General features: G+C 36.6%; 13 protein-coding genes across 13 annotated transcripts; 2 read left to right on the plus strand and 11 right to left on the minus strand.

Moving 5' to 3' along the window:
* Window positions 1-243: 243 nt before the first annotated feature.
* On the minus strand, window positions 244-4,717 carry B0P05DRAFT_588706 (cortical protein marker for cell polarity-domain-containing protein; the record flags this gene model as incomplete). The annotated part of the gene is made up of 5 exons (XM_051582683.1): window positions 244-2,523; window positions 2,571-2,677; window positions 2,720-2,923; window positions 2,969-3,953; window positions 4,019-4,717. The coding sequence occupies 5 exons, from the start codon at window positions 4,715-4,717 to the stop codon at window positions 244-246; spliced, it is 4,275 nt and encodes a 1,424-aa protein (XP_051433158.1).
* A 943-nt stretch (window positions 4,718-5,660) lies between these two features.
* On the minus strand, window positions 5,661-6,565 carry B0P05DRAFT_160248 (uncharacterized protein). The gene is made up of 2 exons (XM_051573110.1): window positions 6,421-6,565; window positions 5,661-6,373 (listed from the first exon to the last, which is right to left on the minus strand). Exons 1-2 carry the CDS (start codon window positions 6,460-6,462, stop codon window positions 5,897-5,899), a joined length of 519 nt encoding a protein of 172 aa, XP_051433159.1. The 5' UTR covers window positions 6,463-6,565; the 3' UTR covers window positions 5,661-5,896.
* B0P05DRAFT_473530 (uncharacterized protein) lies at window positions 6,530-6,973 on the minus strand (the record flags this gene model as incomplete). The annotated part of the gene is made up of 1 exon (XM_051574736.1): window positions 6,530-6,973. The coding sequence occupies one exon, from the start codon at window positions 6,971-6,973 to the stop codon at window positions 6,530-6,532; it is 444 nt and encodes a 147-aa protein (XP_051433160.1).
* A 283-nt stretch (window positions 6,974-7,256) lies between these two features.
* B0P05DRAFT_548465 (peptidase family M1-domain-containing protein) lies at window positions 7,257-9,840 on the plus strand. The gene is made up of 9 exons (XM_051579027.1): window positions 7,257-7,615; window positions 7,669-7,814; window positions 7,860-7,908; window positions 7,969-8,259; window positions 8,312-8,419; window positions 8,484-8,603; window positions 8,651-8,750; window positions 8,798-8,917; window positions 8,969-9,840. Exons 1-9 carry the CDS (start codon window positions 7,328-7,330, stop codon window positions 9,673-9,675), a joined length of 1,929 nt encoding a protein of 642 aa, XP_051433161.1. The 5' UTR covers window positions 7,257-7,327; the 3' UTR covers window positions 9,676-9,840.
* A 3,539-nt stretch (window positions 9,841-13,379) lies between these two features.
* B0P05DRAFT_160308 (uncharacterized protein) lies at window positions 13,380-14,350 on the minus strand. The gene has a single exon (XM_051573111.1). The coding sequence runs from the start codon at window positions 14,115-14,117 to the stop codon at window positions 13,587-13,589; it is 531 nt and encodes a 176-aa protein (XP_051433162.1). The 5' UTR covers window positions 14,118-14,350; the 3' UTR covers window positions 13,380-13,586.
* An 823-nt stretch (window positions 14,351-15,173) lies between these two features.
* Window positions 15,174-15,479, minus strand: B0P05DRAFT_454026 (uncharacterized protein; the record flags this gene model as incomplete). The annotated part of the gene is made up of 1 exon (XM_051573917.1): window positions 15,174-15,479. A coding segment is annotated over one exon (306 nt), but the record flags the coding sequence as incomplete, so codon positions are not given.
* Window positions 15,480-15,824: 345 nt separating this feature from the next.
* On the minus strand, window positions 15,825-16,143 carry B0P05DRAFT_617853 (uncharacterized protein; the record flags this gene model as incomplete). Its single annotated transcript, XM_051583418.1, has 1 exon — window positions 15,825-16,143. One exon carries the CDS (start codon window positions 16,141-16,143, stop codon window positions 15,826-15,828), a length of 318 nt encoding a protein of 105 aa, XP_051433164.1.
* Window positions 16,144-17,146: 1,003 nt separating this feature from the next.
* Window positions 17,147-18,145, minus strand: B0P05DRAFT_473597 (uncharacterized protein; the record flags this gene model as incomplete). The annotated part of the gene is made up of 2 exons (XM_051574742.1): window positions 17,147-17,948; window positions 18,000-18,145. The coding sequence occupies 2 exons, from the start codon at window positions 18,143-18,145 to the stop codon at window positions 17,147-17,149; spliced, it is 948 nt and encodes a 315-aa protein (XP_051433165.1).
* A 258-nt stretch (window positions 18,146-18,403) lies between these two features.
* B0P05DRAFT_548487 (SNF2 family N-terminal domain-containing protein) lies at window positions 18,404-21,037 on the minus strand. Its single transcript, XM_051579028.1, has 12 exons — window positions 20,788-21,037; window positions 20,624-20,733; window positions 20,557-20,571; window positions 20,426-20,512; window positions 20,280-20,376; window positions 20,111-20,233; window positions 19,968-20,065; window positions 19,602-19,920; window positions 19,357-19,537; window positions 19,163-19,316; window positions 19,027-19,090; window positions 18,404-18,982 (listed from the first exon to the last, which is right to left on the minus strand). The coding sequence occupies exons 1-12, from the start codon at window positions 20,843-20,845 to the stop codon at window positions 18,477-18,479; spliced, it is 1,812 nt and encodes a 603-aa protein (XP_051433166.1). The 5' UTR covers window positions 20,846-21,037; the 3' UTR covers window positions 18,404-18,476.
* B0P05DRAFT_548500 (kinase-like domain-containing protein) lies at window positions 21,015-23,423 on the minus strand. The gene is made up of 5 exons (XM_051579029.1): window positions 23,217-23,423; window positions 22,833-23,169; window positions 22,485-22,787; window positions 21,618-22,439; window positions 21,015-21,567 (listed from the first exon to the last, which is right to left on the minus strand). Exons 1-5 carry the CDS (start codon window positions 23,406-23,408, stop codon window positions 21,203-21,205), a joined length of 2,019 nt encoding a protein of 672 aa, XP_051433167.1. The 5' UTR covers window positions 23,409-23,423; the 3' UTR covers window positions 21,015-21,202.
* Window positions 23,361-24,546, minus strand: B0P05DRAFT_548507 (uncharacterized protein). Its single transcript, XM_051579030.1, has 6 exons — window positions 24,493-24,546; window positions 24,410-24,449; window positions 24,283-24,356; window positions 24,173-24,234; window positions 23,985-24,118; window positions 23,361-23,943 (listed from the first exon to the last, which is right to left on the minus strand). The coding sequence occupies exons 1-6, from the start codon at window positions 24,501-24,503 to the stop codon at window positions 23,497-23,499; spliced, it is 768 nt and encodes a 255-aa protein (XP_051433168.1). The 5' UTR covers window positions 24,504-24,546; the 3' UTR covers window positions 23,361-23,496.
* A 232-nt stretch (window positions 24,547-24,778) lies between these two features.
* Window positions 24,779-26,197, plus strand: B0P05DRAFT_513058 (hepatocellular carcinoma-associated antigen 59-domain-containing protein). Its single transcript, XM_051575652.1, has 5 exons — window positions 24,779-24,995; window positions 25,041-25,307; window positions 25,350-25,574; window positions 25,620-25,714; window positions 25,756-26,197. The coding sequence occupies exons 1-5, from the start codon at window positions 24,901-24,903 to the stop codon at window positions 25,878-25,880; spliced, it is 807 nt and encodes a 268-aa protein (XP_051433169.1). The 5' UTR covers window positions 24,779-24,900; the 3' UTR covers window positions 25,881-26,197.
* B0P05DRAFT_548516 (HSP20-like chaperone) lies at window positions 26,169-26,965 on the minus strand. Its single transcript, XM_051579031.1, has 4 exons — window positions 26,818-26,965; window positions 26,655-26,765; window positions 26,361-26,609; window positions 26,169-26,299 (listed from the first exon to the last, which is right to left on the minus strand). Exons 1-4 carry the CDS (start codon window positions 26,893-26,895, stop codon window positions 26,246-26,248), a joined length of 492 nt encoding a protein of 163 aa, XP_051433170.1. The 5' UTR covers window positions 26,896-26,965; the 3' UTR covers window positions 26,169-26,245.
* Window positions 26,966-27,927: the final 962 nt, after the last annotated feature.

Below are 27,927 nucleotides of genomic sequence, written 5' to 3' on the forward strand. Positions count from 1 at the left end.
TGAACTTGGAATAGTATACGCATTCTTTGATGTTTTTGAATCTCGTTTGTCAAGAAAAGCGGTACTTTTAAAGACATTGATTTATGGTGGATTAGTTAGAGAGTTCTCTTAAAGATCTTCAGATCATCAGTGTCATTTTAAAAAAGAAAGACTTGTAAATTACTCTTTATTATATGGTATGTTTTATTTTTAAACCACTTTTTAATAAAAACAACAGACGCTGTCTGAGGTTGTAGGTTTGTCTCAAACATTGTTGTTTTGAATAACAGTGTAACTAGAAGGAGTTGCAGCAGGAACATTGGTATAAGTCACATTTTGTTGCTGATTATCAATATGGAAGGTTGAAGGAACAGCAGCAGGAATGTTGGAATATGAAACTGCTTGAGGTGTACTATTGTCCTTGTTTGTCATTATACTCTGAGCTGTATTCTCGTTTTGTTTGTCATGATTCGCGGTTGCCATATTAACAGCAGGGACTATACCGTCAGTAGCGCTAACACCAAGAGCAGCAGTATTACCATTAAAAGGGTCCAAATTGGTGCTCATAACTGAATTTCTAAACGGATTGTAGGGGCTATAGCTACGACCAGGTATTTCGGTCATTTCTTTGGTAGTGTAGTCGTTGTTATGGAGAAACTCGGGCTGAGGATCACGTTGAATTTCACTGTAAGGTCTAGCAAATGATTCAGGACGAGCAGAAGAAGTAAATTTGTTTGAGATAGCAGCAGCAGCAGCAGCAGGAAGAGCTACTTGTCCACCATAACCAATAGAAGCAGCACTTCCTTTTCTTGGAACAGGACTATTGTTTGTATTGTAAAAGAAATTGTGTGAAGAAGATTGTCTCGAATGGGTGTTGGGTGTAGGTCTTGCAGTGGTCATGGCAGCTGCACCAAATGCCTGCTCATTCAAATGATCAGAGCTGATAGCCTTAGAGAGGTTGTACAGTGTTTCTTGTTCAGTTTCTGTACGTGGACGCTTTTCAGCATTGTCCTCATCCATATCATCATCATCATCTTCAGGTGGAGAAGACTGTTTTAAGGCTTCTAGAAGAGATTCAGGTGAACGGGGTGGTTTGCCGTAGTATGTAGATGGATGTTCTTGAGGGTCAATTTTACGGTCTCGTTTTCGTTTCAAGAATATGATGGCAATTGCACTAGAAGCAATAGAGAACACAATACCTAAAGAACAAGCAATAGCGATCAAAATTACAACGGGTCTAGGTAAGAAGTGTTGAATGATTTCTGCAATGATTGTGTACGGTTGATCCAAATAGAAAAGACTACCAAGAGAAACATCACTACTACTACCTTGAGCACCAGAGGTGACAAGATAAGGAATCCAGTTTTTGCCATCAAAAAAAGCCGCACTAACGTTACCATAAGTACCCAAGTTGAGGAAGCCTGAAGCCAAAAGAATATTCTGAGCAGAAGCGTCCATGACAGGTAACATGGTGAGTTGTTGGATTGTACTACCGGGGCCTAGCTGACTATTAGGAGCCATGAACTGTTGTCCATCCCAAACGTGTAAGAAGGTAGAACCATTGGCTTCTCCTGCAATATAGAGATTTTGAGTAATATTATCAAATGCAATATGACGAGAAGGTCCAGGTAAATCTGCAGTGCCTAAAGGACCCCATGTGTTTTGTTTGAAGTCATATTTAGCAATCAATAACGACGAGTTGTCGAGTGTCAGATTGCCACTGGCGACAATAAGAGAATTGTTGATGGGCTGTATATCCACGACTTCACCCGCTAATCCTGAACCAAGTGTAGTCCATGAATGATTGGTAGTGCTAATACCACAAATAGAAGTACAGGGGACAGTATCAATACTGTTGAAACGACCACCGATGACCATCATATTGAGGGATGGAACGTGGCGGATTGTATTCACATAAGCAGAAGTACCATCATCTGTTGTAAGATTGGGTGCAAGAAAAGGTGCCTTGCTAGTCAAGTTAAAGACAGCAAGATGATTGATATTAGATCCTGAGAACTCGCCACCCACATAAAGCAAGTTGTTTTCCACAGCCATTGAGTTGACAGAACCTTGCCAATTTGTCCCTTCAATACCACTCCATTCACCTTGATTGTAAATTGCCACATTTTGAATATTGTTAGATAATGAGAAAGTGCCACCCAGAATAGTAGTGCGTGTTTCATTGTTTGCAGTTGTGTTACTTCTGAAAAGCACACCTGAACTAACTGTACTCTGATTGGTAATAGGGGCAAATGCGCTCATGGGAGACAACATGGTTATGTCGCTAGATGAAGTGATGAATGAAATACCATTGGATCGATATCGTTGAGCGTTTGTCATGCTGCCCATATAATAATCTACGTTGTTGTAGCTTTGAACGCTAGTAATAATGCCATCTAAGAAGGGTATAGTTTCATCTTGGATCCACTGTTTGGTTTTGATATCCCACCAAGCATTTCCTTGTGTGCCATTCTTGCTAAAATTGCCAGAGACAAGCACATGATCATTGAATACACTGACTGAGTTCACAGCGCCATCTACACCCTAAAGAAGTTTGTTAGGTTAAATGAATTTAATTTAATTACACTTACTCCTTCTAATGCAGTCCAAGTTGCTTTTTGCAGATTATATTGTGCAATGTTGTTCAAAGCCAAAGTTCCATTTGATACCAAAGTAAACATACCACCAACGAAACAATCTATTTTTTCTTAGAAGAGCTATTAACAAGAATAATCATTACCTGCTGAAATACAAGCCATTGACTCAACTGGACCATTTAGACCACCATTGGTAAGTGACTTTAGTTGATTAGCAGCCATGTCATATTGAACGAGATTGCTATATTTCACATTACTCTTGTCTGTAGCAGAAAAATTACCTGCTAATAAGACGTGGTTGTCTACTAATTGCATTGTTTTTACGACAGACTGAGAAGGTAAATTATCTTTTAATAAGTTAGTATGCCTTAAGAATTCGTGGTTTGTTTTACCTTTGAGTGCGCTCCAACCAATTGCTTCTTTTGTGGTCATTTTTGTATCAGATGAATTGTATTGAAGTATGCTTGTTAGTCCACCGAGTGATACATCTTTAATAAATTGAACAGCATGTGCTATCATAGTTGCAGATTCTCCGCTATTCAAGGTAACATTATGGCCCAATGTCAGAGTAATGTGAGGTTGAAACGAAGAGCTCACATCAAAATAGCCATTGTAAATCACTTGACTCGTAGATGATTGCTGATTAATAGTGGTGTTCGCTGCTACGATTGAATTACTAGTTGCATAAACAAGAGCATCAACAGTTGTACAGTTTTCGCAAGCAGGCGTATAGACAAGCACTTCATAGAAACCTGATTCTGCCAAGTTGGGATAGAATGTAGCAGAAGGTTTTGTGGAAGATGAAGTCACTGTGATGGTTGAATAAGCACCAGCGCCTGTTGTGTTTGTCCATGCACCTCCTGTCTTGACTACCTTTGGAAGATTTGTATTTGTTGTGGCAGCACAAAGGTTGCTGCTTTCGACAGGTACCGCATAAGCAAAGATTTCAGATTGAAAGACTTTGACAGAAGCTAATCCACCACTTGCACCATACCATGACTTGATATCAATAGCAATACCGCTGGATAATGAAATATTGGTAATTCTAAAGTCTTGGTATCCAACATTCATATCTTTTGATAGCATACAGTTTGTTGAGCAGGTTTTTGTTACATTTGTGTCAGGGTCCAAATAAGTCAGTTCATACATTGTAGAATCAGATAAAGAGCGAATTGAGAATTCTTTTGTTTGATGATTGTCGAGTTTAGAGTTGGCAATACGAATCAAGACAGGATTCACACTATAATCAATAAAACTAGCTTGCCAGGTACCTGTGGCACCATCTGTCAATAACCAAGGATTTGTGTTGGAGGCATCAGCACACAAGATAGAGGTTGCTGGTGCTGAATTCGTAGACGTATTCACTGCAGATACACCCTATAACAACAAGGGAGAAGGTCAATTAAACCATACTACTTTTTTTGCCTGTTATATATACATACAGTTGTTGGTATACTAATAGGCTGACTTGCAGGGGCGTGATAAGGTTGTCCATCTGTTGTCGTATCAAACTGACCACCAAAAATAAGCATGCTTGAGTTTTTGAGGATAGAATAAACGGGACCATTTAGGCCCTTCCAAGGTAATGCATGCCATGTGCTGTCTTTCCAAATAGCTACACTACCACCAAATGTGCCTAAAGAATCCGAATATTTGACTGTTTCATCCACTGGTGCAATAAATGATCCACCAACATAGATTTGTTGTGCTTCGCAAACAAGACTGTATACAATGCCGTCCAATCCCTGTTTTAATGGTTGCAGTTTCTTCGAAGTGAGATCAAACGAAGCAATGTGATTCATTGATTGTCCGTTCACAGTACTAAAGTTTCCAGCAAAATACAATGTTTCATTAACAATACAGGCATCGAGAATTGTGCCATCTATATTTGAAGTGCCGATTAATTTTAAAGTGTCGTTATTAAAAGAAATGACAGAAGATGTTGACTTTGGTAACTGTGTTAGTTGTTCAGTGTCTCGATAGACCGAGATGCCTTTATATGATCCTGATATTCCAAGTTGCTCTAAGGATCTCAAGTCGATATTGGGGTGTGTAACATATGTTGCTAAACAAACAGGATTCCATGAGACTACTAGTAATAATAGTAGTAGTTGTAGGATTTTAATATTTCGAACAGGCATTATTATGTAATATACAGTTGTATAGGTTATTTCTAGTTTTGGGTACAAGTGTGCGTGTGTCTTTTCAGTTGTCTTGATATCTAAAAAAGCATGAAAAGAGAAAAGTGTGGTAATTATGGATTTGTTTAGTAAAAGGAGAGGAAGAAGAATTGCAAATCCAGTATATATAGATATAAAAAGAAGAAAAGGAGAGGGAATAGTCAAACAAAGAAAAAAAAACTGGAGAAGAAACGAGAAGAAAAAAACAAAGATAAAAGAAGAGTGAGAGAGATAAAAATACACCATCTATAAAAAAGGGTTACAATTTGGCAGAACAAAGTAATTTGACACATGTTACCCGAATATTTTTATTCCACCAAAAAACTAAAAGCGATCATTGCAGCTTTTAGCATCAAAGAAGACAAATTATTGTTACTGCAAAATAAATAATTACCCAAAAATGCACCAGGAACAAAGGATAAGCTTTTTCTTTTTTCAACTTTACTATATTTTTAGCTACTACTTTCTTTTTGTTGCCATAAAGTATGTGTAACCAATTAACGAGTCTTTTTTTTTTTTTTTTTTTTTTTTTTTTTTTTTTTTTTTTTTTTTTTTTTTTAAAAGGCCACTTTTCGATTTCGCTTTCTTTTAGATTAAACAATGCTAGTATCTTCTATTCAAAAAAAAAAAAAAAAAAGCTTCTCTTACTTATTAGAACGTGCTTGTAGTTAATGACACAAATGATTGAATATATAGCTCTGGTTACAGTGATCTCGTCACCGCTTAAATACCTTTTTAGCTATCTTGCTTAAGCGAATGTATGGTAAAAATAATAATAATAAAAAAGACTTTATCTTTTTTTTTGATCTGTATCTTAATAGTAAGCTATGACTTATGACATCAACAATGGGCACCGCTTCGTTCATTATTTCAAAATCAAGGCATAGTATACAGGTTGCAGAGATCTATTTTTACAATCAAATGCCTTCAATGTTTGTTGTTTATTTAGCAGTTTTTGACGCTTATAGATTGTTGCTTTGTTGTTGAATGGTATGATATCTACAGCTATTTTGTACAAATTCTAATTGACACTAATAAAGAATGTAATCATCGGCTGTTTGCATTTAATTGATTTAATCTATTGTAGTTTTTAAACAAAAAAGAAGAGTATATGTACAAGAAAATTCTATGCTGTGTTATTTAGTTCAATCTCCAGTTTCTAATAGACTCCATAAGATCGCAGTATTCTGGCCCAGTGACATCGTCCGAGGTATAAGGTTTGCCTGACAATCCATATGTCTTTACGAGATAATCCCAAAGAAAAGGCGAGACAATAGAGAACCCACCCTTGAAGTTCCCACGAGGTCGAGAATGTGGATTTAGTTTACCTTCTCTTTCAGGATCGTCTAATTCATGGTTGCTGATAGGCCCAGTGCCGGTCTTACCATCACATAAACGCAAAAACCAGGAGATCAACCAGAGTCTTTCAACAAAGTAAAACTTTTCACTGTTAAAGACGGATGCACGGTCTGCATGTTCTGCATAGAGGATTCGCTCTTGCATGCATTGGTACCTTTTCCTCATGGCTTCTCTACCCTTCTCACTGTCATGTGTAAGTAGCTTTAACAATAAATCCACATAATGTGCTTCGCTGGGATCCCCGCGTGTTTCCCCAAGCTAGAACGATGGTCAAAAACTATTTACTATACATCTTCTATTCTTACCAAGCGTTTGCAATCAAAGCAATACATTTGCAAGACATTCATACGAATCAAGATACCATGACCCTCTATCGACTTGTGGTAACTATACGCACAATCCTTACAGCCTGTATCATAGAAATAAATCAGCTACAAAAGAAAGAAAAATATACTTACGATTTCTGACGTTTCCTTTCCACACATATAGACACAAGCCTGAATCTGCGCAATTAGTGCCACAAGTAGCACAATTGAGGTTCTTTGGCAACCAGTTCAATACTTGTTGATATTTGACTGCGTAAGGCTCCAGCACTTTTCCAGTAACATGACCAATATGAGGACATAATTTTGAGTTTTGGGGATCCTCTGCTTTTCGGACATACATGTCCTTCCAACTTTCTGTTGGTACCTTATAGTTGATACCAAAATCATTGTAGAGTCTTTCTTTCCAGACAGCGTCGCTATGGGCAACAAGCAGTAGCTTGCGACAAGTGAGAGAAAAATGATAAAGATCCTCGTCGGAAAGGTGACCAGCAATAGCAGTAAGCAACTCGTTATTTAACTTTTTAAGAAGCATAAATATCAAGAAGGAAACAAAAGCAAAAAAAAAAAAGAAATTTTCGTTTAGACAATCCAATCAAGTACTTGTGACTGTGGCGATTGCTTAATGCACTTTTTCGTTGGTTCAATAAACTTTTTAGAAAGAAACTGGATTCATTTTAGTTCGGATTGCATTTATTAGATTATTGAAGCACTTTCATTGGTGCTTCTCTTCTTTTTTTTTAACTGTCATGATAAGTAATTCTTTTCGAACCGAAACTCGGTTAAAATAATGATTATTTACATCTCAAAAAGGCAATAGTAGACCAAAAAAGGGAATCATAGAAAAAGTTTAAATCAATACCAATTTTTTCTTGACTAATTCTCGAGGATGTTTCGCGTTTCTTCTTTTATTCTCTTTTTCTTTCCTTCCACTATTTTGTATCTATACAAAATGTGTATTCCCTCGAGCACAATCGATCTCAGCACACAAGCAAACATTGACCAGATTAAAACAAGTCATATCCATTTGAATTGGAATGTTGACTTTGACAACCAAAATATTCACGGCAACGTCGTGTTGGACTTGGTCACTTTGGTAGATAATGTGGAAAAGGTTGTGTTGGATACTAGTTATTTAGAGATTAAATCTGTATTGTTGGGCAATGATAGTCTTAAAGTATGTATGTATGTCTGTGCGCGTATGTGTATTCAAGTTTTCGTATGGATTAGTTTGATGTTGCTGGAAGATACGCTAGCTTGGGTTCTGCTTTAAACATTGACGTTCCCAAAATTGAAAAGAAAGGCACTAAATTACAACTCAAGATCAACTATGAAACTACTAATAAGTGTACTGCTATTCAATTCTTAAAGCCCGAGTAAGTGCTTTTTTCTATATGTTTTACGTTAAATTTAATTGATAGACAAACACTCGGTGGAAAGCACCCTTATTTGTTTTCTCAAAGTGAACCTGTAAGTCGAACAGAAAAAGGAAGCTTTGTTTGGAATCTTTTTGGATTAATATATGGATAGATTCATGGTCGTGCTATGATTCCATGCCAAGATTCACCTTCAGTTAAAGTCACTTATTCTGCCTCTATTCGATCCCGTCTTCCTGTTGTTATGTCTGCTCTTCAAACGGGTGTTGAAGAAGACTTGGATAAAGAAAATGGATACAAGACATACCATTTTAGACAAAACACAACTATTCCTTCTTATTTGATTGCTATTGCCGTGGGTAATCTTGTTGGCCGTGAGATAGGTCCTCGTAGTACTGTCTGGTGCGAGCCTGAAATGATTGAACAAGCAGCATGGGAATTTTCAGTAAGAAGGATGTGTATGTAGAGGACAAAGTTGTTCATTTGATTTCATTTAGGATACTGAATCCTTTGTTGCTACTGGTGAAGGTTTATTGACACCTTATGAATGGGGTCGTTATGATTTGTTAGTACTTCCTCCTTCTTTTCCTTATGGAGGCATGGAGGTATGTGGAACAATATAGGGATTAGGTTTGCGCATATAGACTGACTATTTCTCTTTTGATATAGAATCCTTGTCTTACTTTTGTCACTCCTACGTTGTTGGCCGGTGATAAGAGCGCTGTCAATGTCATAGCTCATGAAATTGCTCATAGTTGGATGGGTAACTTGGTCACCACTAATTCTTGGGTAATCTTGATTATAAACTCGAATTCTAACTAACAATATGCTATTAGAAACATTATTGGTTAAATGAAGGCTGGACTGTGTTTATTGAACGTAAAATCCTCGGCCGTCTTCATGGTGAGCCTACCAGACAATTTGAAGCTTTGAGTGGTAAGTTGGATTTATGTTAGATATGCATCTCTAATTTTGAGTAAAAGGTCTCAAATCTTTGCAAGAAAGTGTCGACTTGTTTGGTAAAGATTCACCCAAGACCGTATTAAATCCTGATCTTCGTGATGGTGCTGATCCTGATGATTTCTTTTCTAAGGTTCCTTATGGTTGGTATTGTGTGCTTTGTGTGGGCCAAAAAGACTAATGCTATTCTTTAGAAAAGGGATTCAACTTTTTGTATCATATTGAAAAAGTAGTCGGCGGCCCTGCTATCTTTGAGCCCTACATGAAAGCCTACGTCAAACATTTTGCTTCCACTTCCATCTCTACTGAAGACTGGAAAGCTTTCTTGTTCGAGTACATGGAAAAGACACACGGTCCTAGCATGATTGAGAAGCTCAACACCATTGATTTTGATGCATGGATCAATCAACCTGGCATGCCACCTGTTGATCCCGAATTTGACACCACATTGGCTGATGCTTGTTACAATTTAGCCAAACGCTGGGATCAAGCTCGTCACCATCCTGATGACTTGTCTGCATTCAAACCTGAGGATGTTTCTTCTTTCTCTGCTGGTCAAAAGATTGTATTTTTAGAGAAATTGACAGATGTGGCACCTTTGCCTCATGCATTGATTTCTAAAATGGATGAATTGTACCGTTTAACACTCAACCATAATGCTGATTTGCGTCTTCGCTGGCAACAGGTCTGTCTGATGGCAAGCTATGAGCCTATCTATCCTGAGGTAGTCAAGTTTGTGACTGAACAAGGCCGCATGAAATTTGTTCGTCCTTTGTACCGTCTTTTACATCAAGCTAAGAACGGTTCTCAATTGGCTGTGGATACTTATTTAAAGCACAAATCATTCTATCACCCTATTGCTGCCCAATTGATTGAAAAAGACATTGGCATCAAAAAATAGTCTCCTTTGCTTAGAAGTAACAAAAAGACAAAGTCTTTTTGCTTTTAAATAAATAACAAAAGCTGTAAGCATCAATTAGGCGCATATAATAACATAGAAAGTATACTTCATTTATGAAAGTTTAAAGTATTTAATAAATTGGAGTATTCTTTGTTTTATCATGTCTAAAACTGTTTTTTTTGACCTCAAAAGTGCCAGGTATTAGAATTTATCTTGTTTACTCATTTCACGCATTGAATGATGTGCAAATAAGTATTTACTTACTAGCGGTTATCTACCACTTTGCTGATTAGAGTGTATCATAAACTTTGATTGCAGATTTGAGGCCAATACTCAAATGAACTCCTCTTTTTCGTCTTAGTAAACTCGTTTTCTTTTCATCAGAAGTACTTAGACATGATCTTACCTCATTTCGGTTGGATCGGACCTACATTCACGAGCCTCCGTGGATTCTCCATGATCAAAAATACAAATTCCACGCAAGTGCCAAACTAATGGTACCATTCGATGACTGGACTCGAAAGACTATGTTTTGAATGAAAAAATGGACTGTTTTGATAGTCTGGTTGTCGAGGAATGGTCCATCAAAGGCTGGCTTGTTTAAACTGTGTTTTCAGTATTTTTAAGCATTTTTGCTCTATATGTCATACAAAATGTGCTAGCAATTGACTTTTACAAAAGCAAACCATATTATTTTGAATGTCAAAGAACATAGGAAAACAGAAATATAGACACTTTATAATGTAACTATGAGATGAATGAGTATAGGACATACAAAATGGCTACAAGGCGAAGATTGAAATAAAGCGACTCCAATTCTTCTTCCCGCTGTATCAGAGATTGATCTTTTGGTGAGAACTGCATGACTTTGGTTTTAGTGACTGAAATTGTATATCCTTAATTTCTGAGTTTGTTGATATATATATAACTATCCATATTACTGCTAAAATATTGAGCAAATAGACAAAGGTTTTTACAAGGTTTTTTGCTCCTATCATACAATTTTTACAGTACAATTGGCAATCAAACGCATTGATCAAAGACTACAGCCTTTGGTGGTCATTTTGAGTATTTTAAGCTTGTAGTTGGCTCCATTTTTCGTCTTGTAGTGTTAAAAAGAAACTTAAAGAGTTGTCAGCTTGATGATTTTTATGAGTAATACCCTTTGGATTTGAGGCCATTTCGATCATTTTTCACAAGTTGCTTTTTTGGGTCTGTATCAACGCCAAAGGTAGTAAGCATGGCTTGAAGGCATTTGGTGCATTTTTACAGGCAAGAAAGGCTTCACAATGCCTTTATTTACATAAGAAAAACGAAAAGATCTGCATGTATTGCTGTCTTCTTCATTGTTAAACCATGTATTAGCCTCATGCATCTGTTGCAAAAACAAATTATGACACTACCCAATAGCTTAATTATTTAAAGCAAAGAAAGAAAATGTTTGTGTATGAAGTGTCACAATGTTGAAAAAATTCTCTCGACTTTTATGACGCATGATATATGAAGAGTGGTCCTTAGCACATGCATGAAACATGGCACAAGCTACTATACGGTTGCAACTCCAATCTACTTACTCACTTTCTATCTATAACAAGACACATCCAGGTCAACAAGGAGAATAGCATTTACACGAGTATCCTGATCAATAAAGTGCACTCCTTTAAACATATGAGAGCAGAATTGACTGGATTGTTGCTTTATTCATAAGGTAACTTTTGATATATTCTTCTTATCTCAAAAATAACCTTTGCATAGCTTCAATATTTATGAAATTGCTAGAGATATTGTTCTTTCAGCTGTCAATTTGAGCGCCAATTCTAATGAAATGACTACCTTTCTCTGTTTAGAAGCCATGAGTCCAAAGAGATATATGACGAAAGTAGACGAGGCTGAAAGACTAGGCAGGACAAAACCAGCCAAAGCAGATCAAGCCTTAATTCCCTTCAAATTAGACACATCTCACTGGCTCTGAGATGATGTCAATCTACCTTCTTTTCACCAACAACAGAAGCACATCTTTTATGGTTGCAGACAAGCATCATTATATTACGCAAGTCAGAACACAAGGAATGTTTTTTACTAAGCGCCACCTTAGCAACAACCAAAGATGTGATACAAAAGCCTTTGTTTAAGACACATAATTAAAAACCCCACTTAGCTGAAAGGGTTTATAAAGCATTGAGATGAAAGAAGAGTTTTTAATGGGATGACGCGTATCGTAAGAATTCATTTGGTTTGATTTTAAACACCGATTTTCCTTTTCTTGAATAACTTTAAACCTGCTAAGATTTTGAAAGTAGAATGCTATTTTCGCTTTCAAGTGTGCAAATGTTTAACAATAATAATATACAACGAAATTTCGATAAAAACAATTTTTCTTGTTATTTGTCAAAGCCAAGATGGTTGGTGTTTAATCCAATAATCAAGAGGCGCTAATCGCTAATGCAAGAGATGAGATCAGACAGTTGATCAATAAAATAAAAGCAGAGAGAAGTAGAATGCTTTTGACTGCTCAAAAGATCAAAAGAGAACTATCTGATAGGGGAAATAAGCTGCATATTCGAAGAAAAGCATTGAGAATGAACAAGAATGAATTGAATGCACTTTAAGAACCACAAGCATTGTATACAATAGCAGATACTAAAACGACTGAATCTGTGTCTGTTTCCTTACAGAAATATGTATATCACCTCTGGCTCTACAATCGGTATTCCCTCTAGGAATTGATGAAGGCTCTCTTCCACAAAATGATGTATTCCAACCACTACCAGTTGCAACAACCATATCTGCCCAGGACATTAATTTTGACAGCCAAAGTATGCAGAGTAGGCACTGTCTTACTGTTATGAAGAATAAAAATGTTCCATTGATTGTAACCGAGAAGGAGTTATTTGAGCAAAGCTTGCTTAAAAAGAGTACTTTGGAGGATATTCAACTTGCTTATAAATGTCCTCAGGGCAACAGGCAGACTATCCGAGACTTTTAAAACTCTCCCAAGATGTCTAGACGAAGCATGAAGCAAGAGCGTTTAACAAGAAAAATAAAGAATCGTTTGTGCTCGAAAGAAAGAAACACCAATAATCCATAGCCAGCAAGAGAAGCAGAAAGCAGTCAAGACAAAGCATTTGGTTATGTTAGGTACTCTTCCTGTTTTAAGGCTAGCATCAGTCAATCCAAGACCGCATTCTTCTGTAAGAAAAGAGATGCGTTGACTGGGCGCGACGTGCCATAACGGGAAAGTAAGTACTTATTCCATGTTAAAGAGCGATTGCTAAAATCTTACCAAGTTCCTACCTTTTCTTGATCTAAATATATCGTATTAAAAGCAAAATCAATACAGTTTAGCAAATGAACTATGCTCTGATTAACTAATACTGAAAACAAAGTACAGAAATAAAGCAAATAATTGAGTGAATAACTTTTATTCAAGCTTGTTTGTATCAACAGCTTAAGATAAATAAGCGATAGACAAGTACAAGATTCAGTCAATAAGAGCATATAAATTTATTTAGAACTTGAGTATTTTCAAAAACTCAAAGGATTATCTTTTGCTTTTTGGCTACATTCTCATCATCAACTGAACCATATAAAGGATCCGGAAGAATTAAAGGGTCAGTAGTCTCAGCAGGAGGGAAGAACGAGCCACGAATCCAATCTTCATAGTGATCAGCATTGTCATCATTAGGCCGGCCAAAGTGAGCATCATATGATTTAGGCTCATCCTTATTCAGGTGTTCAACAAGCTTAATCGCAGTATTTTTGATTGATTCAAGAATAGCAAACCACGAACAAGAATTTTTGCTGAATTCAATGGGTGTTGAGGGAAGAGATAAGTCAGCTTGATGTTGAATGCAGTAAAGACCACGATCGCACAGGCGAAGTGTTTTGACCTGACATTGATTCTGACATATTTAAATCATAAATACGACAGTCTTACGAGGATTAAATGAGGATGATTGCTTGACTATATGGTCGAGAATTCCTTTGCTTTCAATGGCAAGCTTGAGATGATCGTCATTTGTTTTCTGATTATAGAGGCATCGAGCAGCTTCGACATCAATTAAGTCAATCTCAAATGAGCCTTTAACTACAACTATTCTGACATCAATCTTATGTTCGTTATGATATGCTTGTGATTCGCCCCATTTGCAAGTAATATTATGTTTGTTGTCAGCGAAAAGAGATTCAAACACCTTCGACCAGAATTTCACTAAGCCATCCAATTCAGTGTTGGTTTTATTGTCATTATTTAATGCCCTTCGTTTTCTTCTGTATATGTTTATAATATGTGAATAAATGTTGTACTGGTGCTCTTGGTCGGAGTTCAACGCATTGACTTCAGCAATTCGAGCAATTTTATACGCTTTATCAAGGTTTAGGTTTCTTAATGCTTTGTCAATGTTCTTAAATAGAGGCTTGAATAGTTGCTTGTCATGTTTCATTTTGACTGAGTATTTTTCTTTGATTTTTTCCCATTGTTCGTCAGTAAAAAGATAGCGCTGTCCATCTTTTGTTTGATCCGATAAGTCAATGATACTGTTCAAGCATAGAGCGGCGACATGCTGTTGTTTTTTGTTGAGTTCATGGTATGTTTTGGCACAAAATTCCCCATGTCGTTTGATTATAGTACCAGCTGATATATCATTGAGCTTCAGTTCATCAACTTCGTGCTAATTTCATCAATATTAGAATTGAATGCTTGTGTCTACATTCTTACTTTTGGTATCTCTGCTTAGCGCTTCATCATTGCAATCCTTGTCGCTTTTTTCTTCATGAAAGTTATAGTGACTAAGGCGCGTTTAGAAGCCGCGTATTCTGTTTTAGAATAACGCAAATATGTATTGTACGCAACTTTCGTCTTGTTTCGCAGTGTCCAATATGCCAAAGCTTCGTCTGCGTTAATAATCTATCAAAAAATTTGAGCATCTACAGCACATTTCATGAAAATAGAAAGTATTACTTCATAGTTGTATTCCTTAACCCTACGGCACCAATTTGATAAAGCTTCAGAGGCAGATGCGCTTGTTGACAGTTTATCAATTACTGATTCGAATTCGGACATCGCCATATCTTTACTAAGATTACTACAAGTGGCTTCCAAAAACTCCACGGCATCAAAGGATTGGTAGTGTTTGGTGATGTACTTTTCCATATTATCAGATTGCATTATCAAACTTGTCAGGGTGTAGTTGGGTAGATTGAGTGTAGGAATCAGATACAAATACAATATAGTATGAGTTAAAAGAGAATATAATATTATAGCTCAAAACTTCGTTTTATCACGAATGTCAAAAAAAAATAACCTCAGTCATTCAGAGAGTACCACTAATGACAAGACCGTTAGAGACATGTTGCCACTTACTATCAATGTTGATAGTAGCAGAACTATCATCAACCTTACATACTCTTCGATTTAGGAATTGCTTGAAATCATCTGCAGTGAAGTATTGGCTGAGTTTTATGGGAAATGCGGGGAATGTTCTACCGAACAACATTGTAGAGACCAACAATACCAGAGCTGACAATCGCTCATGAGACATAGTTGCCTTCTTTTTCTTCAGGGACATACAGTCCTTATTCAAGCAATCAAAAGCATCTTTCACTGTTCTTGTTGCCTTCTTGGTTCTGTTAACTGGGTGGGCTAATTTCTGGAAACAAAAGACACAAGTTTGAGACATACTATACTCGCTTGTGATGCATACAATACTTGCGCTTCCGAGTAGTTTCTGCTTCCATTTTCCTCCATATCGTCTGTGCTCTTTTACTCTTGAACCAACACCAAGACATCGATCTCCAACAAACAAATAAGCCTTTAACTTCTTAGGACCTATTCAAAATGACACAATTGATATCAATTACATGCTATCATGAGTAGTTATTACTTTGTTTTTGTACAAAATTCTTTTCTTGATTACAGATCTTCAGATGGACTCGGGGTATTCTGCAGTTCATTCCTTCTAATAGCATTGGCTCTTTTACTAGAAGCATAAAAATTACGTAATTCTTTTTTCTTTGGCTTAAATGAACTTTGTATCTTTGTTTAAACTCTGCAGCATTTGCAGACGTTGCTGTTACTCTTTTACCGTCTTCCGTATGTCGTTTATCTTTCTCCAGCTTTCTTGCTTTAGCGTAACCACAGAAAGAGTCTACTTAACTTGATTTTAAGATACTAGGTAAAGGTAATGTTAACATGGAAGCATCAATATCGTCATCATCTTCTTCGTTTTGCAAAGTAGCATATTTAGTGTATAGCTTTAGATGAAATGATAATCGATCCAAATCAAAGGGCATCGTACCGGAAAGATTGCAGATACCATTGTCAGTACCAGAGAAAAAGAAATCCTTTTCGATCGTACCTAATCCCTTAAACTTGGTTTCTTCGACATGAAAAAACCCAGCGCCATTCTTGTTAATATATTTGGGACTTGAAGGTGCAGGAGACGATGCTGAGGTATTCGAAGACTTCATAGCAATTCTTTTGATATGCTGCAAACGTCATCTTTCTTTTAAAGCTGCTGTCTGTCTTTTTATAGTCAAGAATGTTTGATATCTTTCTTTGATCTCTTCAATATTTTCATAGAAGAGCTGTCTTTCTTCTGGTTTACTAGCTTCGTACTATTGCCTTTTTAGTTCTTTCAGATAAAGAGAATAATCTACTTTTTTGTTTTCCTTGATACTTGTTCAAAGTTTTTCTTCTATATGCCGTATTGCAGCCTGGAGAACTTTGGTTTTATCGTTAAGGACTTCCTTTGACTTTTGACTTTCCTTATCAATAGCTACAAAATCATGATTAACATTTTTGGCAGAGGGCACATTAACGAGCTCTTTTGTTTTTTCTTTGTTCCTAAAATACGAATAGTCTTGACACCATGAGCAAACTCAAGACCGAAGAACATATTTTTTTTTTGAGAGAGACTTTAACAAGCAATGTACATTGATACGCCTAATTCAGAACACTTCTTTCTTGTTGATACATGTCTTTTAAAACTATTTCTTTGGTTGACTTCTTTACTCTGACTACTATACCCATTGGTTTTTTACATATATTTAGGCCTATATGCGCATGTTTTATCCTAAATCGCAATTTTTTAAGCTCTGGTCGATCCCTTTTTTTGTATCACCATAAACAATCTGACGTAATGTCAATCTCATGTCTCCCTAAGAAGGGGGTGTGCATGTTTTTTTATTGGATACAGAAAAAATCACAAAAGGCAGGTAATTATGTCAAAAGAGAGTGGAGAGATATACATAAGAAATAGAAAGCATATATGATAATAATAAAGGGTTAAATTATGAACGACCAGCATCAAGTCCAGCAGAGAAATGAGAATTCTCTTCATGATGAGGGCGGCCTTGATAAGGTGTATTGTACATTGAATGATACTGTCTTGAGTCATAATAGTCTGATTTTGTCTCTTCTAACTTGATTTTGTTGTCAAAAGTATACATTGGTTGAGGAGTCTAATTGATGTCAATAGAGCATCATAACTCCTAGTTTACTTACCTGTTGAAAATACGATGCCTCTTGATTTGGATTGTTAGGATACTGGGGCATGGGTGGGTTCATCATCGAATAGCCTGTAGATAAAGAAGGATAAGGGTATCCATGGTAAGGTGAATAAGGACCTAAATCGCTCATAGGAGAACTAGGCAAACTGTTAGTGTATTTCTGTGATGGCGAAGACATGGCTTCTAGTGTTGGTTCCATATGCTTAAACCGAGTATGCGAATCTGAATAATGACCAGGACTTCTGCCGCGCACCACAAGTGGTTCAGAAACACAAGAAGCCACACAGAGCGGTGGATGATGAGCCATATGAGCTATCAAATCAACCACGATCTCATAGTATTGTTGAGCAGCACGTCGTTTGCCGTTGTTAGCTGTGGCTGTCTTGAACTGTAATCGTTCAAAGGTGGCAATGTTATGGTTGGAACCCACAGAAGCCAGATGAAGATTACCACCTGCACGCACAGGACGAGGCTCAGGTACCATTTGGGGACCTTTGTCTCGCTTCGGTGTATGTTGAACCAAATCAATTTTCTTGTCATTGTTTGTTACACGAGCACTGATACCAATCGAGAAATAATCCACTTGCAATAGTTCTTGTGGTTTTCTTAACAAACAAGGCACTTCCGGACCGCGTAGTTCGTAATTCATGCTTTGGATTTGAAATACAGAGCTAATTTGAAAATAGTTACGTCGATAACAAGTCCAGTCTTGATCTGCTCTAAAAAATCCTCTATCCATTTTAGCATAAAGATTTACTTGGTAACTACATAAAAAAAAAATCATCAGTTATTTCATTTATTTTGTCTATTTTTACTTGTTGGATTGATCCATGCTGCATAACTCATAAAATTGTTTTGTATCTGTAAATTGAGGACCCATTTCAAAAGAAAAGAAGGATTCTGTCTTTCTTCTTCGCATTGTTGGTGTCGGATAAGGTCTTGCTGTTTTATTGTCTTTCATAGGTGGCGTTGTTGATCCTGGTCGCGGAGTCTCTGGTTGTGAAATCGACATTAAACTATTTTATAGACATAAGAAAAAGAAATAAATTCGAGCATTTTACCCTTGTTGTTGTTGTTGCTTATTTTCATAGTCTTGATAATAATGGAGGGGCATATAATGTGTCATTGTTATATATATATAAAAAAAAAAAAAGAGAGAGAGAGAGAGAGAGAAAGGGAAGAGAAGAAAAAAAATCTTAGTCATTCTACTTAACGCACGGTCTTTGTTCATAGCCATGTCGTCATTCAGTCACCAAGAAGGGACAAACAACACGAGCATTTTATTTACAAATTTAGACCTTTCTACGCTTTCTTTGTTTGTCTCGGGCGGACAATCGATTACTGACTGTATCCACAGACTCATGAATGCCTACATCAGAAATGATCTTCATGACGTCCTTGGGTAATGAAAAATTGTCTTCCTCTTTCTTGATGTCTTGAGTTGTGTCTTCCTCCACTGTCGCAAAGGATTCTTCAGGTTTGTTTTCAACAATCTTTTGGAACAAGGCGTTCTTTTTATTCAGAATGGTGTCCATGAGGCTCTCTTCAATTGTATCTTGAATGACGACGGTATAAATGAACGTTTCTTTTTCCTGAGTCATACGGTGAATGCGAGAAATAGCTTGGTCCATCGTGGCTGGATTCCACCATCGGTCCAGGATGATCATGTGATTTGCTCTTTGTAAATTAAGGCCTACTCCGCCTGCTTTTAATGACATGACCATCACTCTTGTTTTAGAATCATGGTTGAATCTCTGTAAAGCCACTCTACGATAATAAGGACTCATACTACCATGGTCTATAAGCGAGTGAGTACATCACTTACAACAACAATTTACTTGCATGTCTCAAAGGGAATTCGAATGTTAGACAACATTTCAGCAATTTTACTAATAGCATCTACAAACTAGACAGATAGCATAAGCAACTAGATTCTGTATATATGTATATATGTATATATGTATATATTTATATCTACCTGAGAAACAACAATGATTTTGTCTGTTGGATCTGCTGTCATGATTTCCCTTAAGAATCCAATTAACCAGCGAAATTTAGTAGAAAATTTAATGTATTTCAATTTCTGTAGTTGAGATAAATCAATAGGTTCCTGTAGATTGCCAAATTGATCACTAGAAAGGTCAATACAACACAAGTGTCATGTTGACTTACTAATAGCTTTCAATGATATCCAACGCTTCTTCATATTCAGAGGGTTCATCCCAATAGTTTCTTCCTTTTGTCTTTTCTACATCTTGTTGAATCTGATTTAATACCAAGTGATCCGAACTAGACCGAGCCATTGGAATCAAGTCCGGGAATTTATCAATCAAGATCAGGTGATGACTACACACTGTAGAGTAATGAGATGAATAAAAAAAAAAAAAAAAAAAAAAAAAAAAGAAAGCATATATTACCTTGCTTTAATCTCAAGTATAAAATAGCAGCTGAAATAGCATGGTGGTGTCTATCTCCTGTTTGCCTAGAAAGTGATAATTGATGATACAAGAGTCTTTCAAGATAGTCATACAATGCTCTTTCAGGTGCACTAAACTGGAGTGTGATACGATTCTCTTGTCGAGGTAAAATAGTTAATTCTTTGTGTAAGATAGCCTTTGTTCTTCTGATCATGTGACTTTTGAGTAGATTCATCACATAGTCATCATCATTTTTACGTCTTTGGTCTATTTCAATACCCAAGAATTGAAAGATAGGATAGAGTTCTGTCACATTATTCTATGTGTCGTATTATTCCTACTGTATACCTATATTCAGTGATGTACCTGAAAAGGTGTGCCAGATAAACACCATCTGAATTTCCCTTTTAATCCAATCACTGCATGAGCAAGCATGGTTCTATCTCTTACTTTATGGGATTCATCTAACCAAGTGGTGAATAATACAATGTATACTATAGGTTATTTACCCAAAACAATACGGTGCCATTCTACATCAAATAAAGATGATTCATCCATAGCGCCTGATATATACTTTTTATATTCATTTCTTACTCGGTCATACGTCGTAATGATCACACGAAAACAAGGTTCTAAAGACAGGTTACACACATAGAGTAAACAATGACTATTGCTTACGATCAATAAGAGCAACAGAATCATCTTGGTATATAAAATAAGGTAGACTGCCATACGTTGTCTTTGTTCTGATCTCTTGAGCCCATTGATCTCCAATCTATCACTTATGAGTGAACAAAAGTCCCATTGCTGTTATAGTCACTTACACCGCGGGAAGGGACAATGACTAATGTGCTTGCATACGTATTGGTCAATGGTTGTTGGCGTAGAATGACAGCCAATGTTTGAATGGTCTAATTGTGTTAAAGTGCATTCAGACAATCATGGTTTTTGTTACCTTTCCTAGACCCATCTAATATATATCAATACATAAAACACACTATATCATTGATTATATGACTTACATCGTCTGCTAAAATACCACCATGATCTGATCTTTCCAATTGGATCATGCGATTCACACCTTCTACTTGATGATCTCGTAATGTGATCTCAGGTCGGAATGAAGCATGAACTAAATGATGCATTAGTTCTCACATCAAAAAAAAAATAAAAATAAAAGGCATGCCTGCATTTAAACTGATCTTGGGTAATTCTGTTATTTCTTCTATTGTGGTGACAATCATTGTATCTTTATCTACACTAGATCAGTTGATTATCACGACATACTCAAGACTTGCCTCTCAGCCAATTCTCTTGATCTAAGGTGTGATAAACACCACCCATATCAATATAAAAGTAATAGTAAATGCCTCTTTGCCAAATATCTGGATATTCATTATAAAGTCGATTCAGAATATCTTGAAATCCATCGTCTTTGTGGACATGGAACAAGACAGGCTTACTGTCTGAACTGTCTTTGACTGACACACGAAATGAGTTGACAAAGTCACCCAACATACATTTCTGACAGTTGTGTACACATTGATGAATAGATGCAAGCGTTAACGCGTTCATCATACAAAAGAAAAAGAAGAAGGATATCACTGAGTTTTAATCAAAAGATCCAATTCATGAAGAATGGTATGATAAAGTGGATCATAATCTTCTAATAATTTAACACCCAATCTACCTCCTGCCCAGCGTGCTTGATAGACCATTAAAGTGAACTGAAGGGGCTCTTTTGTAGAATGAACAAGGGCTTCATCTTGCTGACATTCAGACCATCGTTCCCAGTCTGTCAATTCACATTTCAATGTAAATGGTTCAGAAGGAACATAGCGAATGCCCATTTTAAGCAACACATATTGAACATATTTCATCATGTCTGTTGTAGACACTTTAAACAAGTGGCGATGGTTAAAGTTGAATAGACTTTTAGGCTGAACACTTATTTTAGGTTGAATGCCTTCTTAAAGATAAGTACAGGAAACATCATCATCATCATCATTGGCTTACCTTCTTCTATCAATCGTCCTTTAGGTGGTTCAAATGTGTCTTTAGGTTGACGAGGTCGCTTATCTGATAAAGAACTTGATCGGAACAAATTAATTGTCTTTTGCCTGAATGAAGCATCTTGTTGCTGTTCTTCTAGGGAAGGTGGATTCAACATGGCACCCAATCGTTTGGCTGCACTTTTACTGCGTTGTAAAATCGTACTGGATCGATTCTCTCGTTGAGGTGTAGGTGCTGCCCAATCTTGACTGTCTTTGTACAAGTTACGTGCATATGAAGGAGGCACACGCTCTGTCTTGCGACGCATCAAATTCACTTCTGTATGATTTTTGGTTGATTTGGATAAAGAAGTACTGGCAGATCGACCCAACTGCACTGGGGATTGATAACCACCACTCTCAAGTAATTTCTGCTTTTCGTCTAATTCTCTGCGTTCCTTGACAAGTGAATAAATCGAGATCAAGGGGTCATAGATGGCTGGTAAGGACTGAGGATCATCTTTTTTGGGATTCATAAATGGTTTATAGAATCGCCATTTGGTGCTTTCTTCACTGGATTGGATCTGAGAAGCTGCTGATTGATACTCGGGTGATGAAATCAAGTATTCTAATTTGGCTTGGATTTCTTGAGGTGAACCGAGCCCAAATCCTTCCATACCAGCCACGATGTGAGGGTCAATGGATGTGAGGGGTTCACGATGAGGTAGATGGTTGAAGATGGGTTCATCGTATCCTTTGTTCATCCACGGGTGATGAATCACGAATGATAATGTTTCTCTTTGTGATGGATCCACCACTAGAATCTTGGATAATAAATCCACACAATCTATATATATACATGAATAACAATTCTCTCTTCATCTGTATATACCTCTGCTTAAATGGTCAGGATATTCTACATGGCCTGCTTTGATCTTTTGATGAAGTGCTGGTAAACTAGTGTCATCAAAAGGCACTCGACCACATACTAGCACATACAGCACAACACCAAAACTCCAAACATCCACCTCAGGTCCCGTGTAATGACGTGCATAAAGCAATTCTGGTGCAGCAAAATATAAGGAACCACAAAATGTATTCAAGAGTCTAGAAGGAGAATAGATATTCGATAGACCAAAATCAATAATTTTGATTTCTTTGTTGTTGGTAATCAGAATATTCTCAATCTTGAGGTCTAAGCTCAACTCAGTCAATCGTCTCGTCTACAACGCTACTTTACCTCGATGGACAATCGAATTACGGTGACAATAGTCTAATGCACTGACGATTTGTCTAGCAAACGTACGAGCTAATTTCTCTCGTAGTTTACCATGACTAATGATATAATCCAGTAATTGTCCGCCTTCAATGTACTCTAAAAACATGTAATACTGATCCCCATAAACAATCCATTCTTTCAATTGACAGATGTTTGGGTGACGTAATAGATGCATAATAGCCATCTCTCGTATGGTGCGTTGTTCTCTTTCTCGAGGTGTATCTTTGGGATCCTTTGTCTTGTTGCTCTCTGGGTCGATGGTGTCCAGATTGATTTTAGGCATGACCTTAACTGCATACTAATAAGCTACTTGAGTCTATGATAGATGTGACCTACAGTGCTTACCAATTGATGGTCTTTAGCAGAAAGTGATTCTGCTAATTTAACAGTGCCCATACTGCCTGAACCAAGTGTTTTTCGATGAATAAGGTAATTACCTATACGTTGTGGTTTTGTAGGGTAAGGTCTTGATTTTTGTCCAAATGAGACTGGTATGGTTTGATGTGGTGGAGGTGGTGGAGGTGGTGCTGTAGTCATGATAACAAAGACAAAGAAAGAAAGAAAGAAAAAAAAAGGGGAGGGGAGAAACGTTATTTTATTTCAAGTAATTCGACCTCCACTGTTATTAAAAGTTACCGCAAATTGTTAATTCACGCATTTGCTGTAAAACATCATCTACTCTTCGATCATTGCCATTCTCAGGGGGAACATAGTTTCGCATACCTTCCAGTTTCTCATAACCTGTTTGAGAAAAAACCAATTGAGACTTAACAAGAGCTTCAAAGACTGGATCCAAATAAGGTACGCGCAAATCAACAACCTTGGGCAGATCATTGATCAAGATCGTGTTTAGGTTTTCATAGAGTTCTCTGGCCAAATTGGCTTCTTGTTCTGCTCTGGGTAGTCGTTGAGGGTCTTCACTAGGCTTGTCGATTAATTTTCGGACTTTGGATCGTTGGGCATCGTAGTCCAATAGTTTCTTGTTGCGACGCTTAATGGCTTCATTGATTTCAGGGAAATAAGAAGCAAATCGTGCCAAGGGTTCTAAAACAGCTTTTTGATAAGCAGGATCCTTAGCTACATTAGTATAAAATGTTGTCATAATCAACTTACCAAGTTATCTTTTGTATCTCTTTCCAAAGCTTCAATGACTCGTTTGTATTCCATAATGGCAGGATTTGTAGCTGCACTTTCACCATAGAGTCTTTCCATCACTTGAACCAATCGCATTTGAGATGCAATGATAGCTTCATGCATTATATCAATTTGTTTTGTTTTTGTTTTTTTCCTTTATTCTTTACCTCGTGTTGAATCGATATATTCCTTGGCATGTTTGGCTAATTTATTGGATTTTTTTTCAAGCCTGATTAAAGGTGTATAAGCATAATATAAAGGATGAGATCATACTTGCGATTTAAATCTTTCTAATTCTTCTTCAAATTCACTATCCATTGTTCTATCGCCTCCACCTGTTCTTTGTTTGATCTTTACAAAAGTTGTGAGTTCATGATACATAAACTAGTTTCTTTTTTTTTTACCGTAGTGCCTGCTCTGTTCAGGTTCTTTTTGATACCGTTACTATAAAAGATAAGTTTCTATATTTTGTTCTTGAGCGACTCACAGAAAAGCCATAATGTCTTTATCGAGTGAAATAATAAAAAAAAAGAAGAAAAAGGGAGATATTTGGCGGCTTTTTAACCACATTCAATTGACGTCATGAATCCGCATAGAATTCACTTTTTTGGATAAACAATTTCCGGTTAAATCATAGTGAGTGGCTTGTTGGGTCAAATGAGGATACATGCGTTGAATTCTGTCAGATAAAAGGGAAATCCAATCAAAAGGCAATATTTTCTCGGGCGATAGTTGCTTAGCAACGATCAATTGGCCGTTTTCACGGACACCATGGCCTCTTTGTCCAATAGGACGACTTCCTTGAACAGCCAATCATAAGCGTCTTTCTCGAATCTTCTGCATTAAGTATTGAACGTGACTGGAGAAAAAATCTCTCCCTCCTTCTTTTTTCTTTATGCCAACTATTAAAAAACAACGTAACTATAGAAAAAAACAAGTTGATTCTGATGATGAATCGACCGTTGCTGTTGAATCGCCTAAAGAAGTCAGGTACGATGCGCTTTTATGCAACTACTCTTATTCATCATGTATCAGTGCTACCATTGAAGAATTAAACGAGTTACGCAAACTACGACGTAAACCCGTTGGATTAGATGCAGAGAAGTTATTAAAAGGAATCAAGCGAAAAAAGAAGAAGGCGACAGTTGATCCTAACGCTTGGAGTTTAAAGGCGGGTGGATTAATCGATCCTGATTCCTATAGAGCTAAATTAGATGATGATGAATCTGCTAGTACGGCCAAAAAACTTAAATTAGACGCTTTTGCTACAGCAACAAACATACTGGATGTGGATAAGCACATGTAGGTTTTTAGATGATATGGCCATGGTGACTTATATGTTAGGATGGCTTATATTGAAGATGAAATGAAGAAAAGAAGAGGAGGCAATCCCGATCCTCGAGATGATGAAGAGGAAGAAGTTGTAGATGCTGGCCTTGTTGATATTTATGAAGCATTGTATCAACTTCCAGATAGGCTCAAAGCAGGCAAAAAAGTGGAACAAGAAGGCAATGTGCAAGTGTCGACACAAATGTTGACCGCTATTCCAGAAGTAGATTTAGGGATTGAGTAAGTCTTTTTTTTTATGATACCAAGCACTCATATGGCCTATAGTACTCGACTACAGAATATTGAAGACACTGAAAAAGCAAAAAGAAAACTTATTGACGATACAGAAAAAGAAAAAAGCGAACCACATTCAAAAGAAGGTAAATACGATTAGAATTGAAAGTATGCTTATCTGATTTAGATTTTCATGTGCCTGCTAACTTCGAGAAACAAATACCAAAGCAATATAAGCCTAGACTAGATCACAAACTGATGGCTACAGATGATCAAGCTGTTGCCAAATTTAAAAAGAGAATGAGAAAATAAACATAGTTGATCAAAGTGACAGTAACAAGATGATAGCAGCTTTCAAAGCAAAAAGGAACTCAATCGTAGCCAATCAATAGGTTTTTGTCCCTTTCATTTCTTTTCTATTCCATTTGTTGGCACGCTTATTACACTCTATAAGTTGAGAATCCCTGCTACTGCTACGACTCTCAAATGACAAGATTTATCGTGTACTTTATTTTATACTTTATGTAATATGACATTGCTTATATTCTTGCTCAAGATATTTAATACTTCTTTTCTTTAAATACACAAAAAAAAAAGTCATTCAAAGAGTGAATTAACGCTTTATTATCATATCTAACCATATACGTTTTCTCTCTTGTTTTTATGTTCCTTTTTCTTTAAGCCTTGTTGGCTTCCTCTTGTTCGTCATCACTGTCTTCATCAGCTTCAGGCTATTTAAAATACATTAGAATCCATACACACTCTCTATTTCATGTTACAAATGAGACTCACCATATTATCATCCATATTAGGTAATCCACCAGCAGCACCAGCTTGAGCCATCAAGCTTTGGAAATCTAAACCACCCATAGGGTCAGCAGCCTCACCTTCCTCTTCCTCATCATCTTCATCTCTCCATTTTTGGAAATCAGTCTTGACAAAATTGAGCTTGTCACCCTTTTGAAGCTTAGGCCACCAGCCTTCGTCTTTCTTGTAAATAGCCATTGTCAGGTTACGAGGTGTTAAATGTTGCTTTGATTTCTAAAGTAAAGGTTAGGAATAGATAACATAGCAACACTGGCTTACCTCAACATCAATTTGCTTGTAGAATTCAATTTCGGCTTCATATTCATTTTCTTCTTTTTCACCAACACCAGTGAATCGAAGCTTGTCTTCAGTCAAATCAATCTTGTGGTTCTAACGACAACCATAAGCCTTGAATTCTTATATATATATGTGTGTGTATTACCTTGATATCAGAAATTTCAACAGTCAAGTAAAGAACATCAGCTCTTTGAGCCCAAAGTACAGTAGGATGAAGAGGCATATTAAATATTAAATGAGAATAAAGGAAAAAGAAAGAAAAAAAGGAAAAGTTTGACGCGTTTCAGTCTTTATTGCAAAGAACAAGATCTTAAACCGGCGTTTTAAACTAGTGATTTGATGACGTTTGTTTCTTTGGGTTTCCATTCAGTTTCGACACCTAGAACTTCTTGGTCACGCTTCACTTTTTTGTGATAAAAATCAATACAGCTTTGTATTACTTTTGAATTTTCTCGAATGGTTCAAGACACAAATGAATGCTATATACATTTCATTTTAAACATTTCTATGTCTGATACAAACTTTGTTGAGCTAAAAAGAAAACTCTATTTTACTTTTAACCACCATGTTGTATCGTGAGACACTTTTTTTAACCTCGCAAGAATTCATTGTCACACCAAGGTTAAATAAGCACAAACTTGATCCATGTCTCATTGTTGGGCTTCAAAAAGACATATTTGAGCATCTGTTCCTTATTGATCATCACAGTAGTTCAATGACTTTTGTGCTTAAAGATAGTTAAAGGCTTTCATTTGTTTGATTATGGAGTCGAATTTGCTTTGATCATGCAAGTCAAGTGTTGCTTATCGAATCATTGATGCCTTTGTTTTTTAAGTTTACTTTAGCAATGCAACATGGATCTTCTCTAGCTAAATCAGATAGTATTATTTGGGTGCACTCCAATGGTTATTTATGGTATATAGTGGAACTCCCTTATTTCTATAGGCACATCCTCAAGAGGGTATATGCAAGTATCGTATTTTAATGCCAATATCAACAAAGAAGAGAGAGACTTGCATCTGTTAGATGATAAAACCCAGATTGGGAATGGTGGCATTCTTTCCTTTCACCCATTTCTTGAACTTTATACCATAAGTTTGCAGTCATGATGAACAGGTTTTCTTCCGAAGAGATTCAGGCATGTTTTTGGGAATGAATTGAGTGATGTGTCTTTGCTTTTGTCCAAAGGTTAAATTAGACAAAAAGTTAAAATCATTTTAAAATACTTTATATGAGAAAATAAAAACAAGGTTGC

The sequence above is a fragment of the Gilbertella persicaria genome (assembly GCF_025201335.1).
Source record: "Gilbertella persicaria strain CBS 190.32 chromosome Unknown B0P05scaffold_29, whole genome shotgun sequence".
In the NCBI taxonomy this organism is placed as follows: domain Eukaryota; kingdom Fungi; phylum Mucoromycota; class Mucoromycetes; order Mucorales; family Choanephoraceae; genus Gilbertella; species Gilbertella persicaria.

Bases quoted from the DNA above. Each gene is read 5' to 3' on its own strand.
- B0P05DRAFT_160248 (XM_051573110.1), bottom strand. From the start codon at position 6,462: ATGAATGTCTTGCAAATGTATTGCTTTGATTGCAAACGCTTG. The intron at 6,374-6,420 runs GTAAGAATAGAA...CCATCGTTCTAG, and splicing joins GCTTTGATTGCAAACGCTTG to CTTGGGGAAACACGCGGGGA.
- B0P05DRAFT_548465 (XM_051579027.1), top strand. From the start codon at position 7,328: ATGTTTCGCGTTTCTTCTTTTATTCTCTTTTTCTTTCCTTCCACTATT. The intron at 8,260-8,311 runs GTAAGAAGGATG...GATTTCATTTAG, and splicing joins AAGCAGCATGGGAATTTTCA to GATACTGAATCCTTTGTTGC. The intron at 8,751-8,797 runs GTAAGTTGGATT...TTTGAGTAAAAG, and splicing joins ACAATTTGAAGCTTTGAGTG to GTCTCAAATCTTTGCAAGAA.
- B0P05DRAFT_160308 (XM_051573111.1), bottom strand. From the start codon at position 14,117: ATGAAACATGACAAGCAACTATTCAAGCCTCTATTTAAGAACATTGAC.
- B0P05DRAFT_548487 (XM_051579028.1), bottom strand. From the start codon at position 20,845: ATGATTGTCACCACAATAGAAGAAATAACAGAATTACCCAAGATCAGT. The intron at 20,734-20,787 runs GCATGCCTTTTA...TGCATCATTTAG, and splicing joins CAAGATCAGTTTAAATGCAG to TTCATGCTTCATTCCGACCT. The intron at 19,317-19,356 runs GTAAGTCAACAT...TGACCTTTCTAG, and splicing joins GATATCATTGAAAGCTATTA to TGATCAATTTGGCAATCTAC.
- B0P05DRAFT_548500 (XM_051579029.1), bottom strand. From the start codon at position 23,408: ATGACTACAGCACCACCTCCACCACCTCCACCACATCAAACCATACCA. The intron at 22,440-22,484 runs GTATATACAGAT...GTATATATATAG, and splicing joins TCCTGACCATTTAAGCAGAG to ATTGTGTGGATTTATTATCC. The intron at 21,568-21,617 runs GTAAGCCAATGA...ATCTTTAAGAAG, and splicing joins AGGACGATTGATAGAAGAAG to GCATTCAACCTAAAATAAGT.
- B0P05DRAFT_548507 (XM_051579030.1), bottom strand. The intron at 24,119-24,172 runs GTAAAGAATAAA...TAATGCATGAAG, and splicing joins ATATATCGATTCAACACGAG to CTATCATTGCATCTCAAATG. The intron at 23,944-23,984 runs GTAAGTTGATTA...AATGTAGCTAAG, and splicing joins GAGATACAAAAGATAACTTG to GATCCTGCTTATCAAAAAGC.
- B0P05DRAFT_513058 (XM_051575652.1), top strand. From the start codon at position 24,901: ATGCCAACTATTAAAAAACAACGTAACTATAGAAAAAAACAAGTTGAT. The intron at 25,575-25,619 runs GTAAGTCTTTTT...TATGGCCTATAG, and splicing joins GAAGTAGATTTAGGGATTGA to TACTCGACTACAGAATATTG. The intron at 25,715-25,755 runs GTAAATACGATT...TATCTGATTTAG, and splicing joins CGAACCACATTCAAAAGAAG to ATTTTCATGTGCCTGCTAAC.
- B0P05DRAFT_548516 (XM_051579031.1), bottom strand. From the start codon at position 26,895: ATGCCTCTTCATCCTACTGTACTTTGGGCTCAAAGAGCTGATGTTCTT. The intron at 26,766-26,817 runs GTAATACACACA...GGTTGTCGTTAG, and splicing joins TTGAAATTTCTGATATCAAG to AACCACAAGATTGATTTGAC. The intron at 26,300-26,360 runs GTGAGTCTCATT...TATTTTAAATAG, and splicing joins CTAATATGGATGATAATATG to CCTGAAGCTGATGAAGACAG.